General features: G+C 36.7%; 1 protein-coding gene across 1 annotated transcript in view; it reads right to left on the bottom strand.

The window, feature by feature from the left end:
- LOC114653716 (corticotropin-releasing factor receptor 2) overlaps nt 1-18,653 on the bottom strand; it is a 245,983-nt gene that overhangs the window by 49,644 nt on the left and 177,686 nt on the right. Inside the window, exon 6 of the mRNA XM_028804182.2 lies at nt 1,912-2,065. Within this exon, the coding sequence (XP_028660015.2) occupies nt 1,912-2,065 (154 nt within the window). The remainder of the gene's footprint in view (nt 1-1,911; nt 2,066-18,653) is intronic.

The following is an 18,653-nucleotide window of genomic DNA, read 5'->3' on the forward strand; positions in this document are numbered from 1 at the left end:
AAGTTGTATACTGAGATAATGAATGCTGAAGACTTTTTAGATATTCATATACTTGTCTTATAGGCATAATAATATTTATCTGATGTTTTTTAAGTAGAACTTTAGAATAAAGTTAGAATATCAATCCATGTGATTGTTAGAGAATAAAGTTAATAATACATGTTATCTATAATATATTTTATGTTATACTGTCTGCTTATTACATGTTAATACACCTTTTATATGTGTAATGAATATTTTGACATAGAACTCACTATTGTAGATTACTTTGCTAAATGAAGAAGTTCATACTCCATAAACTCATATTTTATTATATTAGCGCATCTATATTGAGAATCAGTATTCTACAAGACATTGCTCTTACCCCTTGCTGTGACTCTGCACTGCTGCATCATGCATAATTCAAATTCACTTTACTTTTTCAGCAGAATGCCAAAAGATTTAACTTTCATGAAAAAAAATACTTTGAACTGAATTAAACTTACTTTTGACATTGTGTACACATGTACAGTAGGTGTGCTACTTTTAATCAATCAAGCTTTCCTAGCAGAACAAAAGTACATAATAATGGAAATAAAGCTAACAAAATATCAGAAGAAAATATTTCAGAGTAGCACAGTTCATTTCATGCACAGTGAGAAAGGATAATCAGAATATTGGACATATAAGTGAAAATATATATGGAATGATTGTGACACATTATTTCTTTCTTGCTATAGGAGGATAATTTAGGAGTTTGTGCTGCCATTGATTGCAGTGCTTTTTAAAGGCTGCAGTGCTTGCTTACTCCTGCAGTGAAGCAGGGATTTCCCAACTGGTGAATGTGCTTCCCTGCTGTATAATCTTAAAAAACAGCTTCATACAAAATCAGAATCAAAAATGAAGTTTTATACTTTAAATGTTTAACTTACTACCGGTAATTCACTTATGTATGTATTATTATTTATTTCATCAGTGATCTGCTATTGTGTCAGATTTCAAGTACACATCTTAAAATGTATGAAGTTAAGTTTATAATTATTAAGAGACCTCATCACATCTCTAAATATTTTGATGATGCAAAATACTTATTTTTAATTCATTTAAAGGGCTGATTTAAATATTAATCTATATTGTAACAATAAAATTTGCATAGTTTTGCTTTCATAATTTACCAAATATATTATTTAGACAAGTAAAAATTTGCCATGGGGTCATCTCAGACTTACAGTCACTGATTTTTAAAATTAGTTATAGTCAATGAAAATGCAAAAGATTATATGTCTGTATTCATGATTTTTATTCAAAAGATAATAAACAAATGCTAAATTAACTATAAAAAAAGTAATATGAATCTCACTAGATGCATAGATTCTGCCTTTTATTCTTTTTATGTAAACTGTATGTTCCCTGGATAGGGATACCATCAAATCTGTGTTTGTAGCTGCTTTGTTTCTTGTCATGTTTCCATTAGGATTGTAAACAATTATACTGTCTGCTTCTTCAACAAAATCTTCTCCAGAAGAAATAGTTTACTTTTTAATTTCACCTTACCATAATCTATATTCAAGAAAGTAACAATTGTTTTATCTCTTTATCATTTAGAGTGACTTTAGAGTAAATAAGTGATACAATGGAATGCCATTTTGACACCCAAGTTTAAATATCTTTTGTGAGGAGTTTGCATGTTCTTTATTCAATTTTCTGGGAACTTTATTTTCCAGACCAAAGAACAAAGACTAACTAGGTTGAATGGTGACTCTTAGCACTAAAAAAGTGTGAGAATACGAGTGATGTTTTTTTTTCCCCAGGCTGTTTCCTTGTTTGAATACTGTGTTGTCAGCCTTGCTTCTCGATGACACTGACTAGTACAAAGCAAACAGAGAAATTACCCTTGTTTCCATCTGAAGTAATAAAGAACAGTCCACTTACACCATCCAATAAAAAGAAAAACCCATTTCCTCAACTTGTCCGTGGAATACGTCATTACTATAGCTGTGTGGAGATAGCATCCTTCAACAAACATCCAAAAGAAATTGGTCACTACAAAGTAGTTGTATATAGTTGTGATAAGGCGACACCAGGGCTAAAAAAAAGAGAAACATTATTTTATAACTAAAAACTCTACACAGATCTCTATTTGAAAAGCCAGCACATTGAACAAATTAGTATTTTGACTATTTTACTTTAAAACATTATTCTGTAAGGCATAGTCAGCATGTCAACATGTCTTACTTCAAAAACCTCTAAGTATAGCAAGCAAATGGATGGTTGTAAACTACCTGAAAATGCTTTGTAAAGCACATCTGAATTAAAAAATTGAAAGAACCACCAGAGTAAGGGATTTACGTAAATCATCTCAATACAGAAAGAGTACAGTGGGTAGTGATACTGACTCATGGCTTGAGAGACCTATGATTCAGGGTCCTTGAATTTTGTTAAGAAGTATGTGTATACAAGTTGGGTTCCATGATTGTACTGGGAAACAGACGCATAACAGAGAGGGGTGATAATGACAGAGAAACATAACTTATGAATAGCTTGAGACAAGAGGAAGTCAAAGAGGATAAGATAGAGTCAGTGCTTAGATTGTGCCAACAAGTAAAATTTCTTTTAATATTAGGGCAGATGTTTTTGTTTCCAATAAAAAGACATTTTCCTGGTAACTAAAACTAATCATGAAAATGCCACCGGTCATCCTATAATCTTCTAAGCCAATCATAATCATGTGATTTTTGTAACAAATATTATATAAATATTTACAAGGTGTTTAATATATATGGCCCAAAGTCCTGGCCATGCAGTCCAATGCCTTATCTTCTTCAGGCCACCTCCTTGCCTCCTCCTGAGACCTTGTCCTCTTCCACCTGTCTCTTGCCACAATATGAAGAGAGGCGGCCCCTTTTATATTCCCCCGGATGTGCTCCAGGTGTGTTCCGGCAATCTTTCCCCGACACGCACCAGTGTGGCGGAAGTGCCGGCTGCATCCCCAGAAGCACTCCGGGTGTCCCTGCTCCTCTTCCCCACAACACTTCCGGGTGTGGCGGAAGTGCTGAAGTCCCAGGCTCCAAAGGCATAGGGGTGCCCCCTGGTGGTGACCACGGGCCCCTACAAGGTTGAGCTTCAAAGCTCTGTACCCATGGCCCCCAAAGGTACCAGGGCAGTCGCCCCCACATGGTCTGGGGAAGGCGTAAGCCCTCCTGCGGTCCTCCTGGGTGTCTCAGCCAGGTTGCCCCCCACCCCCACAGCCGTCTCCGACAAAATATATAACACCTTGTAAATATTTAAGTTTCAACAATCTTTGTACTGTTGTGAACTTCTTTTCTGCAGAAGTAAATGGCTGACCTGACTCCAACTTCATCCTTAATTTGCATCTCTGTTACGAGGATGGGCACTAACACAGGAATCAGATCCTGATGTTATCAGCATTTATGTAAGTTTGCACTTTCCTCTCCTGTCAAAAGAGGCTTCTTCCAGGTAGTCCAGTTTCTCCACATAACCCAAAGATGTGCAGTATGGGATAATTGGTTGCCCATGAAAGTGTGGGGGTGTCCTGCACTCAAATAACACATTCTCTACAATTGATGTCTGTGTTTGTGCCTATTAATGCCAGAACAGCTTCTGGTTCCTACAACACTGTGATGGGATAAATGGGTTCAGAGGGTTGATTGATGGACCTTTTTCCAGCATATGACACCAAACTACTCATAGCAGCAAGTTAAATGTGTGTCCATATTTGAAACAATATTCATGTTTAAAAAGAGGAAACAAGGTTGAGAAAAGTTAATTTTGGATGTTATATACTTTTTTAAAAAATGTATTCTAAACATGTGCTTTCCAAGAATTCTGTGCCAGATTTCTCAGTATATAATGAGACTAAGTGTAAGGCTGGACTTTCAGCAACACTTCACTGTCACTTTGTGCTTATAGCATTTTATGAACTGCAGATAAAGGTTTTCAAATTTACAACACCTTAATCAACTACGTGCAGAAGGCATTTGACTTTTTAATCTTAATATCATATTATAAATACGTTTTTTTGCAATTTTTTTATATTCAACATGCATTTAAATGATTTCTGTAAGGAGTGAAATGAAACATAATGCAGTCGATAGCTACAACGTTGTGATGAAGTTAGGAGGTGTAAAGTGATTCATTACTACGTTGAATATAAATTTCCACATTACTCAGTATGAAGCATTAGGATCCTATTACATTTATTGAAATATGTTTGAGTCATTTCACTTAATATATATCACAATTTTGCCTCATGCTACCAGGACACTGAGTGCCAGTGAGCCAATTTATTTTCAATGTGGAATTTGCACAGTCTCATTCTGTCCATATAAGTTTTTCTACAGTTTTGCTTCTTAACCCCAAATTTGTTGGAGTTGTGTTGATTGCTAAGTCTAAACTGGACCTGTATGACTGGGTGGGTGTTTACTTGAGGGTGCTAAGCAGTGAGCTTGCCCCTTGTCCAAGATGGCTTCCTGCCTTGTATCTGATACTGGTCTCCTAGGATAGCCTTCCTACAACCTTTACAACTGGATAAAGTGAATTCAGGTAACAGGTGGCTAGATGTTTGAATCTGTGTAGCATGTTCACTGAGTTATTATTAAACATGAACAACTACACAAAATTACTTATACACTATTAAAAATTGAACCGAAGATCTGTTATGATTGCTCTGGCCATATGAATATGAAACATCACCACACCCTACCCCCCCAGGCTCCAATTGCTCTGTGGTCTTTGGCACTATAGCCGATGTAAGGGCAATCTCTAAGCATCAGTACATATTACATAAATATTTCATATGAAAGCCACTATTATACCATATAAAAAATACTTACCTCAATAATATTTTTTATAGCTCTTAAATTAGTTATAATAATTGATTTGAGAAATAGGCGATGACTCAAATGATCAACTGTATGCCTAACAATTTCGATCCCCCTCCAGTTTAGGGTTATTTTTAGGTTTTCACAGATAACTCTTCCCCTAATGTATATGCTTGTCTGACTAATCTTGACATTAAAACTACCTGTATTAGACTAGTATTATTAAATTGCAGCTCATTACCTATTATTAGAATCTCCTAAAAAATGTTCAGTGCATCTCTGTTGCAGCAATATTAACTTTCAAAAAGGTGATATTGGGTGGAGCAGATTGGCTTTAGCACAAGTTAGTATAACAAATTATCCAATCTATTTCCACAGAATGTGCACTTATTGCCGGAAACATCCCTAATAACCAGGCAGTGTGGTGTAGTGTTTAGGGCTTTAGATTTCAAACCCCAAGGTTTTGGGTTAGGGTTAGGGTTAAATCCTGCTACCCACAATATGTGAGCACGAGCAAGCCACTTCACCTGCCATGCTCCAATTGTAAAAACAAAACAAAAGTAACCAATTGTATCTCAAATGTTGTAAGCTGCTTTGGATAAAGGTGCTAGATTAATAATAATAATGACCATAACTATTATTACTGATCTCCATAGTGGTTTTATGTATATGGGAGGTAGTATGCAAGTATGTATTTAATTGTCCTACATAACAAAATTAAAAATACTGCACTTTACTATACACTACATATAAAATAAGAGTTTTATATATGTTTTGGCAAAACATTCTTGTACTAAGAGGTTGTATTCACAGAAATGTTCTTCCAAAAATCATGGAGTCACGTAGGCACTGCTGAAAGATGGCAGGCATATGTTATGGAATACTGTTTTGCTAGATAATGGTGCTAGGCAGGTCAGTCACACAATTAAGTCAACAGTTTTTAAAATAACACTCCAAGTATTTCATTAACACTTTAAGTGTTTCTTTGGGTCTGCCAAAAGTGAGTTTATACAGTATAAACACTTAAAAGTGTTAGTGATTTTACTATGCTCATTTGACACCACAGTCTCTATCCCTGCATTGAAGATGAGCCAATGCCATTACACAGCAATCCAAGCCAACTAAACCCAACACCAGTCCAAATTCAGTGTTAGTGAGTGATCAGTGTTTGCTAATAAAACTGATACCATGAATGGTGTGATATCTCTGCAAGTAGTTAAACCTGTGCACCAAGGAATGTACATAAAAATTCAGAGAAGACACTATCTCTCTGCAATCCTAACATGGTGTTATGTGATGGGTGAGGTCCATGGAGCTAGGCGATTTTAAATTTAAGTAACAATTCAGAGAGTACAGCTAATGAAGATATGCTAATGCAGTCCCAGGATTGATTGAGGTGCTTGGCTGATTGCACATTCATGAGTATATGTGAGTGGGTCACTCAAGGAGCTTTATTCATGCCATGGATTGGATGATCGCAGCACCTGCGTCCAGACCATAGTTTAAAAAGGAACCTGGGCAGGAAACAGGATGGATAAAAGAAAGACCAAGACAAGAAATAGGTAGGGGGGTTAAATCAAAAGTGAAGGGAAGAGGCAGGTTGCACAGCTGAGCTACTGTGACAGTGAGAAGGCAAGAGGTTGGGATTGATGCTCCAGAAGGAGCACGTGGCCAGCACTCATGAGGTCAGGATTGATACTTTTAAGCACTCTAGGAGCAGGAGCCACCATCATTCCAGATGGGCTCTCGTCTTAAGGTCACGCAGTGGTGGTGGAGCAGGTATTCAGGATGTTGGAGAGGAGCACAAGCTGGGCTTAGGGCACCCTAGAGGTGACCAAATAAGGTGGCCAGGATGCATGCCCATGTGAAGGTTGACTGCAGTTGTCAGACCAGATGAGCAGCAGAGATGTGGTGGAGAAGGAAGAACTGTAGCTCCTACTGGTTTTCAAGGACAGCTCCTGCCAGTTATTTTATTATGGACTTTAACCTCCACAGATGCTTGATTTTACTGGATTATTTATTTATTTATGAAAGAAGCACTGCACTGAATTGATTTGCACAGTTTGATTTTGTATGGAATAAAAGCACAAGGTACTTTTCACCTCCTCTTAACTATTTGTGTCCTCATTTGCCCTGGCTCACTTCTGTTCATGACTACAGATGGTCCCAGGTTCAATAGCTGCTGAAGGACACGGAGCCAACAAAGACCGTCACATGTTATTTCACTGCGTCTTCCAGATCCTAGGCTATGGGCCTGATAGCCTTTGTGCAAATACTGTAAGTAGAACTATTCTGTTGACACATCTATATGCGATAGATACTTTGGATTTTGTTTGGAATGGTTAATATAAGAAAATAGGATTACTTTATGTATAAAACAGCTTTTAAGTGAGTAGAATACACAGGTGTAGCTCAAAGAAAAAACTGAAGGATTCAGCATGGCTGGGATGAATAAGTGCTTTCCAGGGAGAAAGCAGTGTGAGGGCTGATGGGATATATGCAAATAGGCCTCTCGGATACATGCAAATACAAATGTGAAAACAAATGATTATTATTATTATTATTAAATGAAATATTATTAAATATTAATATTATTATTAATTATTATTAAATGTGTCCTCAAGCATCCACTTGTGTAGTGTCAGGGTTAATTGATTGCTTGAGCTTTAAGCTTAAGATAAAATAATGTGTACGGGAAATGACTAAGACCTTTTCAGTTTAGCATTGTATTAACTTTGCAGTAACGGTTAGATGAATAACATGACTAGTGATAAGTTATTAGTTGTTCAGATTTTAGCATGATTTTGGGTAAATCTTATGTGACCTGTCATTAAGGTACTTTATAAAAGTGAATTTGAGAGCATTTTGGGGTCTTGTTTAGATTCTCTTGGTTTTTCAAGATTGCTGTGTTGCTCTCTCCTGAAGCTATACCACCTACAACACTTTGTGGGCAACTCATGATGTATAAACTACTTTAACTGTTCAAGGCAAACTACCTGATATGCAGCTTGCTGTGTGACATCGATTTGAACCTTGGGTTGTATGATTTCATTTGTTTAACTTTTGTTTGATATGTCTGGTTTCTCTGCAAATAAACTTGGGCAGGTTTATATTAAATAAAGTCTGTTATTATCTCACCTTAACAACTTTGTTTTTACTGACATTTGCAATTGCCAAGGGGGTAAGGGTCTTTTTCCTAAGTAATCTAGGTCCTGAAGGGGAACAGGGGGCACACTTGCTCTGACCTCTCAGTGGTGGAAGCTGACTGTAAGCTGCAGTCCCAGAAGTGTGCTGCCTACCATTACAGAGGTTCCCAGGAGTACATATTGTGAAGTGTATAAGTAAAACCAGATTAACACGTTAGGGTACTGTTTAGGGACATTTCTTCGTATTTACCAATAAAAAAGAACCCAGGAGGCTAGGGTAGTGACTTTCATGAAAACGTAACATACACCTACAGTATTAACGGTTATTATACACAATAAAGCAGCTTTTGTGATAGACAGATTTACTACCCAGCTCTGTGAAAACAAATGATTTAGTCCCAGTTAATCTCATTCAATTATCTGTGCAACTGATGAACAAGTGTTTTTGGTGTACTGTACTTTTTTGTATTGTACTGTGCAAATGTTATGAGATCAACATGACAGCTTAAAGCAGAGCCACATGTATGAGTCTTGAGTGAAGTTTTTACCATAATAAACAAGCACATCCACTGTTCATTTAAGTACTGGCCATGCTGATCTCTCAGTCATGTTTTCAGACAAAGTGGAGCATTGCTTGTGATTCCACAGAGTCTACAGTACATAGAATTTAAGCACATTCAGTACACACACATTAAGTACATACAAACATACAGAACAGTGTCTCCAAATTCATAAAATTCACAATTTTTGCCAGTTTAACACCGCATAATATTAATATATACACATAGGCACACCCACAAGTGTAGTAAGACCTGCAGATGCTCTCCTCATGACTTCAATTCTTTATATCATTTAAGTGATCTGGAAATAATATGTTTCTCATGGGATGTAGCATTTAAAGAAAACAAAATAAAAACTGTGGCATGTCTTTTTGAATTTGAGCACCATATAATGTGAATATAAGTTAGACACAAGCATCTATAATACACATTTTAAAGATGAAATCAAATATTCCAAATGTTTTTACATTCTTTTCAGATTACAAATACTAAAGACATTTTATGGATGGAACAGGTTTTACCTTGTACTTTCAATGACTTCCAAAAAGTTTCAATCTGAAATTGCTTTCTAAATTCTCCATGAACAGTGGAATAGTATGTGAAGTTCAACAGAGTTAAATGAATATTCTGGTAAATAATTTAGAGCAGTCCTGCAGTAGGTTGGCGCCCTGCCCAGGATTGGTTCCTGCCTTGTGCCCTGTGTTGGCTGGGATTGGCTCCAGCAGACCCCCGTGACCCTGTGTTCGGATTCAGCGGGTTGGAAAATGGATGGATGGATGGATAATTTAGAGCAGGCAGCAACTTTGGTCTCACTCTCCAAATTCCAAACCCATAGTTTAGAGTGAAATCCCAAAGCAGAACATTCTTTCATCTAAGGGTAAACAGGCTACCTTTTATGGGTTTCCATGCAATGTAAGATAATATTTAAACTTCAATCCATGTCTTTTCCCACAGACAGAGCAAAGATTATTTTTATCATTTCATTGATACTAAATTATAATAGTAATAAAACATTTATATAGCGCTATTCCCATTCTTAAAGCACCTGAGAGAAATTCAGAAAGAACAACTGGACATATACAACATTGAATACAAATATTATTTCTATAAAATGGTAAATAATGATAAATACAGGATATACAAATCATTAAAATAGAATAAAAGACAATAAACCAGAATAAAACACAAAAATACATAATACTACAAAAAAAAAACCCTGAATAAATAATATACTTTGTGATACAAACACAAATCATGCTGAGCAACTGGACAGAGATGGTAAATTGAAAAAATGGTCAGAATGTCACAGTAAGCAAGGGTAAGTTAAATGCCTTCACGAACAAATGTATTAATGTATTTTAGGTTTTTTGTTTTTTTTTAAATAATTTAATCAGCTAATGTTATTACGGTAATTTAGGGAGGTTGTTCCAAATTCTGAGCGATACAGAAATGATGGCTCTGTTCACCCATAGAGCAAAGATTATTTTGGGCACCACAAGATTCTGAGAATTGGGTGAACAGGAGCATAGTGACGGAGCAGGTTACTGATGTGGTCTAGTGCAAGGCCATTTAAAGCTTTGTAGGATATTAACAGACTTTTAAATTCAATCCTGTAAGATACGGTGAGCCAGTGAAGGCAGAGAGGGATAACTGTTATGTGCTTGCTAATATGCGTCAGTGTACAGACTCTTCCATCTGAGTTATGAATCAACTGGAGCTGTGATAAAAGATTTGAAGGGGCATTTGCCAGCAGGGAGATACAGTCATTGATACGGGAAATAACAACAACAAAGACAGGTTTCTCAGCCTTAGGAAAGGAGAGGAATGATCACACATGGGATATGTTACAGAGGTGAAAGTAAGAAAGTTTCTTAATGTAATTTATGTGGGTGAACTAGGAAAGGGAGGAATCAAAAATGATTCTTTGGAAAAGGAGAAGGTATGATAATATCATCCCAGAGTGCCAGTTAACATTACTTTAGTTTTATTAGTCAGTCATTTTCTAAAGAGCTTCATCCTGAGCAGGATCGCAGGGATGTTGGAGCCTATACCAGCTGGCATATGGCACAAGGCAGGAACAAACCCTGGACAGGGCACACATCCATTGAAGGGCGAACACATAACCCAAGCACACACTGGTGCCAATTTAGTATTGCCAATCCACCTAACTTACATGCCTTTGGACGTGTGGGAGGAAACCAAAGCACCTGGAGAAAACCCCCAAAAACATGAAGAGAACAAGCAACCTACAGGGGGAAGCCAGGGCACAAACCCTGGTCTCCTGACTGCAAGGCAGCAGTGCTACCATTGCCCCACTGTGCCATTCCGCTTTGGTTTTGTTGCAGTTTAATTTTAAAGAGTTATATTTCATCCAGGTTTTTAATTTTACCGAGGCAGGTTGTGAGCTGAGCAAACTTTAACTTTTAACACTGAAATAGATGTGAGTATCATCTGCCTAAAAATGGTAACTCAGTCCAAAGCTACAAACGATATGGCCAAGGGAAAGCATGTAGATAGAGAGAGGCAGAGGGTTGAGGACAGAACCGTAAGAAACTCCTTGTGTGACCAGCACTGTGATGAACCAGCTTTTGCCAAGACTAAAAAACTCTGCCAATTTGCCAGATAGGACTTAAACCACTGGAGGGCAGTGCCAGCGATACCCAGAATGTTCTCCATTCAGTATCAAATTCTCCACTAAGATCTAACAGAATTAAGGTGCTGGTTTGCCAAGAGGTTTCTGCCATAAGCAACCTGACTAAAAGGCAGCACAGCACAGCAGGAAAGGTGAGATGGTGGGAGGACAGGTGAGTGGTGGCAGCAATGCAGCAAAAGTCTAAAAGAAACACAAACTGATGCCACTGGAGGTTTGATTTATTAAAAAAAAAAAGTAGAAACTGTTATAACATCCACATTAGGATAATTTCCAGCAGTTATAGGTTCCAACATACAGCTGTGGGGAATTACAGCTGTTATTACCATTGGCTTTACTTCATTGAAGCTTGCAGCACTAAGGTGAAGAGGCAACAATTCACAAAAATGTCATATAAATATCATGAAACAAACCATGAAGTACACAAAAAGGCAAGCAAAGGTGTCAGCAGGACAACAGCATCTGTGAAAAACAGGTGAGTATTGACAACTGTTCATTTTTCCAGTTGAAGTATTTATAAACAGCAGCAGCAGTGTACTAGTTTATCAAAGAAAACAGAGCTGTCCCAGAGCCTAGATCTCCATGATATAAAGAAATATGTTCAAGCAGCAGTGGGCAATCAAAAAACGTTTCACCCAGTAAGCCAAACACAGATTCAGATCAATTGTCTTTGAGGCCCTGAACCCATTCATGACATAATCCGTAAAAATAAATCCAAATTGCACACAAAAAGAAGCAATGTGCATCCATGAACAAAACATACAGTAAGAGGAAGTGAAAAGAAGCACAAAGTGTGAGGTTTAACTCTGATGTCAATGAAAGGGGTTATTTACAGAGAGGAGCGGCAGCTTGTGTGCACCAACACTCACCAAGGCACTCACCATTGATAGTATTAAGAGTCTTATTTTAGGCAAGTGGTACTTGAATTCATAGCAGAAATAATGTGTGGTATTTGACTTACTCATGAATTAATAAATATTCATATAGAAGGAAGAGCTGTTTCAAATTATTGTGTAAAATTCCAGACTTCAGGAGCAAGTACTAAACGGAATACCAGGTGTTGATTTTAGTCTTTAGAAAAGGTTTGCCTGAGGAAATAAAGGATGCATTAGTGCATTATGATCTTGGCTCAAGTCTCAGATAAAAAACTGTTGTAAAAAGCATGCAGAGTGAGTTTGACTTGGATTCCTGTTGCATATTTAAATCAAACCTGCTATTATTTTACAAATAGTTAATGGATTTATTTTAACATTGCCTACTCCTTAAGAGCTACTACTGAAGCTATCCATACTTCCTTTGAATAATTCTAGCAATTCTCATGTAGTACTGTCATTCTCCTGCTCATCTCAGTGTCCTGTGGTGGCTTTTGGCATTGCTGTATGTTTGACCTAGTAATCTCCCTGATTTGGAACAGAACGTTAGAGTGGAAAGAAGGCATTAGTGTCATCACTGATAGGCCCAGCACTAAACATTTGCTATACGCCATAAAATTCATGGACACTAGCCGGCATTTTAATACATTATGCAATACACAGGGAGGTGCTGAGCAGCCATTTGGCTTAGTTTTTATGTATTTACATAGCTGTTTCCCAATGACTGTCAGTCCAGGAGGTTTATTTCCTCTGAAATTTGTGCAGAATGGAGTTTAGTTTTCCTCTCCACTGCTGTAGCTTCTTACATATTTACTGAACTTTTAAAACATTGGTTAATTATTAGCTGCATGTAATGTGCAACACATTTAATTTATAGCATTACCTGTTGATATTGTTTTTGTTTACAGTCTGCAATTCATCACTCGCTTCTGGAGTGCTTTCTCCACTTTTACTGGTTTTGGCATTAGCCTCTCTAGTTGATATCACCCGAAAACTAGCAGTTACATTGGAAAACAAGCATAGTTATGTATTAGATCTTAACCGTGGGTGGAAAAAATAACAAAACACTACATGAAAAAAAAGAGTTTAACTTTGAAGCATCTAAGTCACAGTTACAAATGCTGCCACAAAGGTGAGTCATATTAGGTTGATTGCCAATTAGCAGTATGTGTCAGCCTGACAATTATCACTTTTATATGTGTGTTTTCAAAGCAACATGTGGCAACAAAGAGCATTCCAAAGAGGCTAAATAGGTACTACGCAAATTGCAGGCACATCCGTCACAAAAATTGAGAAATTATTTTATGTGCCTAGGGAAACAGTCTGAAAAATAATGACAGCATATGAAAAATATGGGCAAACAGAATTAACAAAGACTGATACTCACTGACAGGGACAGATAGTTAATAAATGCCACAGAAGGACAGTCCAAAAATACAACCACAAAATTGAATTACCTCCTCGGTGACAACGAAAAAGTATATGTCGTGAGCTTCATAAAGATGGGATTTATGGCCATGCTGCCATTTAGAAACTGCTAATATTCAAGGCTTGTGAACAAAGATGCATAGTCGGATATAAGGAGCACAAAATGTGGACCCCTGAGAAATAGAAAAAAGTAATATAGTCTGATTGTGTCATCTTTTATTCAATTTTCAGGAAGGGTATACAGAAAGCCAACAAATTTCTTCAACTTACAATGTCTGTTGCAAAGTGCTAAACATGGTGTGGGAATCCATAAAGGTATGGACGGCCATCTCATGGGAATCGTTGAGTCTACTAATTGCTCTGTATGGTCGTGTAATGGCTAAGAAGGTCCTTTTACAGGACCAGGTGCACCAAATGGTGTAAAAACTGTTAGCTTTTGATGCTATAATATTGTAGAATGATAATGCCCCTATATACACAAATTAACTGATTCAAGATTAGTTTCATGAACAGCAGGATGAAGCCAAATGAGTTAGGTAGACTTCCCAATCACCAGAACTTAATAACGTTGAACCTGGAGTGCAGAGTGTGAAGTAGATCTTCACTTCCTTTATCTCTCAAAGAACTGGAGGCTTTACATCTTGAAGAACAGTGCAGTGCCCTTCTACACACCATCTGGGACTTGTATGATATGATTTCAAGAAGAGCTGAAGATGTTTTTTAGTTCAAACAGTATCCCCTGTCATTATTAGGTTCTTGATATTAATATATTATTAGGTGTTTCTGTTATTTTGTACAGCCCTGTAAAAGATTGTTTTAAGCTGCCATTGGTTCACCATTCTAGCAAAGCTCCGAAGAATTCCTTAACTGGAACATTGCATTTGAAGGTGTGTATTGCTAAAGGTCACCACTTCTCCACTTTCTTTTTCTGGCATTGCCAGAGTGAATGTTCATACAGGAACGTGAACTCATTTTTGTTTTGAGTTAAGGTGCGACACAATCACCTTATTGCAGGTACATTTTATAAGATGACTGTGGGCTGATAATGCTATTATAAGTGCTGGCACAAATTAGGATTTTTTGGATAGAAGTGATTAAATCACTGAAACATGTGTTATCTACTTAAATAAAGTCAAGTTATGTATTTTATTTTTTCAAGGTGAAAACGTGTCATGTCTTGGTTCGACAAACAAATAAGAATTTACTGTATTCTGCACAAGTGACAATACTGTTACTTTAATTACTACATTTGTATCAAAAACACTAATATCTGTTATTAGTGTGTTTAATTTTCAGTTTAACGAATGTAATATATAATATATATGTTTATTTCAGGAGACACAATTTCTATTAAGTTTGATGTTTATTAAATGGTTAGTATTAGCTGTTGTCTACAAAGAAAAAGTAATAATTGAAACGTAATAATATAGGATGTGCAGTTGTTGCAATGCTGGAATATTGACTCAGACTAAGGAACTCATCTTTTAAGTCAAGTGAATAAATTGATGTTTTTTGTATCTTTTAAAATGGGCACCATCTGCCTTTGTGTGTGTACCACAGCAAGTTACATTTCTCTGCCTAATTCTTTCAATAACATTTCTATTCAAGGTTGCTGAAATCTGGTTTTCTTACATTTTGAAAGGCTTCATATTATTAATGCTGACAAGTATTTCTTATTATATATACAATGGATTCATATAATGTGTCCCTTACTAAAAAAAGGCCAAGATTACATCCATTACCACTGCCACATACTGTAGCACTAGTTATTATCTTCCAAGCAGTCTTACACAAAAGTTTCAAACTGACCTCAGTTACTAGGAAAGGCAAGTACAAAATTCTGCAAAATACATTAATACCAAATAAATATAAAAAGAACTAGACTCTTTAGAAAGATTGAAATGAAAAAGAGGAAAAGAGCTTGATGAAACCTTTGGGAACAACACATATCAGAGTGTCCCTCAAGAGAATAATAAAATTAATGAGGCATTAAATCAAAATTAACTTGTTAGTTCTGAACGGTATGTCAAATATCTGAAATATCAGTAAAAGAGGCTGTATAAGGCAACACATCTGCCAGTCTTTAAAAAATCATTAAGAAATGATTTGTCTTAAATATTTCTTTGCTTTCACATGAAGCTATAGCCTGTCTGATATATTAAAGTGTTGTTTTAGGAACATTGAGAAAATATATGAGTTTGAGTTCTAGTATTTCTAAACACTACTACCATTTTATTGGTAATGTCAAAAAGCAAAACAATTGAGATTAATATTTCTGGTAGCAAAATCAAGGTGAAGTCTTTATTGAATTTTTGATTTATTAAAAGACAGATAGGAAAGAAGTCCTTTGAAAACTTTTGTTTTCTGACAGAGACTTAAAAAAAATTCAGTCAGTGCAAGAAGTCATTTTACCAGTCACACCAGATACATAAATTTCCATCCATTCATTCATCCATCTTCTAAACCAAGTGTATCCTTTATCAGGGGTCAGAGAATCAAAACAATATTAGGTGTAAAACAGCATTCAGGATGGTGCACAAAGCCGCACACTGCACACAGGGACATTTTAGAGTCACCATTCATTCAAAAAGCCTGTAGGATATGAAAAAAGAGTGAAGTATTTGGAAAATACAAAGGAGACGCAATGGGAATGTGCAACCCTCTCACAGACAGTGGCTGGGCTGGCAAAACAGCCTGCATCTTAGGAGGTCTAGAATAACTTGTTAGCATAATTTCTAGGCCTTTTTGGAAAGGAGAACACTACATAATTCCTGTGTTTTAATTCTCTGTAGATAAATGTTGCTTCTAGTACTCTGGCATTTGTTTTTTTTATTTCTAGGGCCAGGTTAGGTGCATGTTGTAGAAAGTTTTAATCTTTGGATGAAAAATGGAACACTGCTATTTGAAGAAAGACATTACTACCCAAGAGACCCAAATATATCACAGATGATGATCCAATTCGACTTATATGGTGCACAACAGAACCAAACATATGCAAATTTGCCTTCTTAGAGGAAGAATTAAGATCTTTTTTCTGTGTGTTTTTTGTCCCACTTCTTAAACTTTTCAGATACAGCTTGAAAACTGCAAAATCAATTAAATACTGTATTTGACTTTTGCTTTACATTCCCCATTTAAGCTTCAAATCGAGATTTCCAATGTATTGTGAAAGAGGTTGCTACAATTGTGAACATTTTTGTGTACTGTATTTTTTCATGTAGAAAACCAAATAATGGTTATGATCATTATTTTAAATATATCCACCTCAGAACAACTAATAAAGCTGCTGAAGAGTGGTAAAGAAGATCACAAATCAGATCATCTACCACTGTTTTCTAGTGTGTTTGGTTTAATGGGGATGGAGCTAGAAACAGAGCTAATATATATTTAATATTTGAACCTTTTGTGAAAGTGCTTATTTGATATTTGGACTTCAGTCTTCTTACATTATACACTTCATGTCAAAATTGTGTTGTTTGTACTAAAACATGAAAAAAGCTTGTCTTTTAGGTATGTGTTCAACATTTCTGCTATGCTACACTTACATAGATCTTTGTAGACACGGAACACACATGAAATGCATGTGTTCCAAATAACAATATATTATTTACACTATACAACTCTGGGTACGTCACTCCCAGATAATCAAGGCTGGGAGAGCATTTTGCCGTTTCTCTGGCAGTGGGAGGATGGGATAGTAGGCTGCTTGTGCTTATCGACAATATGGCTCAATATGTGTGTTGGGAACTGGATTGATAATATTTGAGGCTGTATGTATGTATGTATGTATGAACGTATGGTATAAATGCATTGAACAGTGCTCTGTGTTATCATGTTATCACCACCTTAGTAAATAAGAGCAGACGTCTTGAACATCAGAAGAGAGGCTGGTACCTGACTTGGCTGGGAGGTGCAAATTTCATATACAGTTAAATTAATATTGTGAATTTCCCATTGGGATTAATAAAGTATCTATCTATCTATCTATCTATCTATCTATCTATCTATCTATCTATCTATCTATCTATCTATCTATCTATCTATCTATCTATCTACAGTAATGCCTCCTCCATCGCGGGGGTTGCGTTCCAGAGCCACCCGCGAAATAAGAAAATCCGCGAAGTAGAAACCATATGTTTATATGGTTATTTTTATATTGTCATGCTTGGGTCACAGATTTGCGGAGAAACACAGGAGGTTGTAGAGAGACAGGAACGTTATTCAAACACTGCAAACAAACATTTGTCTCTTTTTCAAAAGTTTAAACTGTGCTCCATGACAAGACAGAGATGACAGTTCCATCTCACAATTAAAAGAATGCAAACATATCTTCCTCTTCAAAGGAGTGCTTGTCAGGAGCACAGAATGTCACATAGATAGAGAAAAGCAAACAAATCAATAGGGCTGTTTTTCTTTTAAGTATGCGAAGCACCGTGGCACAAAGCTGTTGAAGGTGGCAGCTCACACCCCCTCCGTCAGGACCAGACAAAGAGAGAGAGAGAGAGAGAGAGAGAGAGAGAGAGAGAGACAGAGTTTGTTTTTCAATCAAAAATCAATACGTGCCCTTCGAGCTTTTAAGTATGTGAAGCACCTTGCAGCATATCGTTTCAGGAAGCAGCTGCACAAAAGATAGCAACGTGAAGATAATCTTTCAGCATTTTTAGACGAGTGTCTATATCGTCTAGGTGTGCGAACAGCCCCCCTGCTCACACCCCCTACGTCAGGATCACAGATAGTCAGCGCAAGAGAGAGAGAAAAGTAAGTTGGGTAGCTTCTCAGCCATCTGCCAATAGCGTCCCTTGTATGAAATCAACTGGGCAAATCAACTGAGGAAGTATGTACCAGAAATTAAAAGACCCATTGTCCGCAGAAATCCGCGAACCAGCAAAAAATCCGCGATATATATTTAAATATGCTTACATATAAAATCCGCGACGGAGTGAAGCCGCGAAAGGCGAAGCGCGATATAGCGAGGGATCACTCTATCTATCTATCTATCTATCTATCTATCTATCTATCTATCTATCTATCTATCTATCTATCTATCTATCTATCTATCTATCTATCTATCTATCTATCTATCTATCTATCTATCTATCTAATAAAAGGCAGAAGTACAACTTGAACATAAAATGCAAATGTAATTCAAGTAATACTGCATTTAGCCTTGCTCTTTT

Source organism: Erpetoichthys calabaricus, chromosome 6 (assembly GCF_900747795.2).
Source record: "Erpetoichthys calabaricus chromosome 6, fErpCal1.3, whole genome shotgun sequence".
Classification (NCBI taxonomy): Eukaryota; Metazoa; Chordata; class Cladistia; order Polypteriformes; family Polypteridae; genus Erpetoichthys; species Erpetoichthys calabaricus.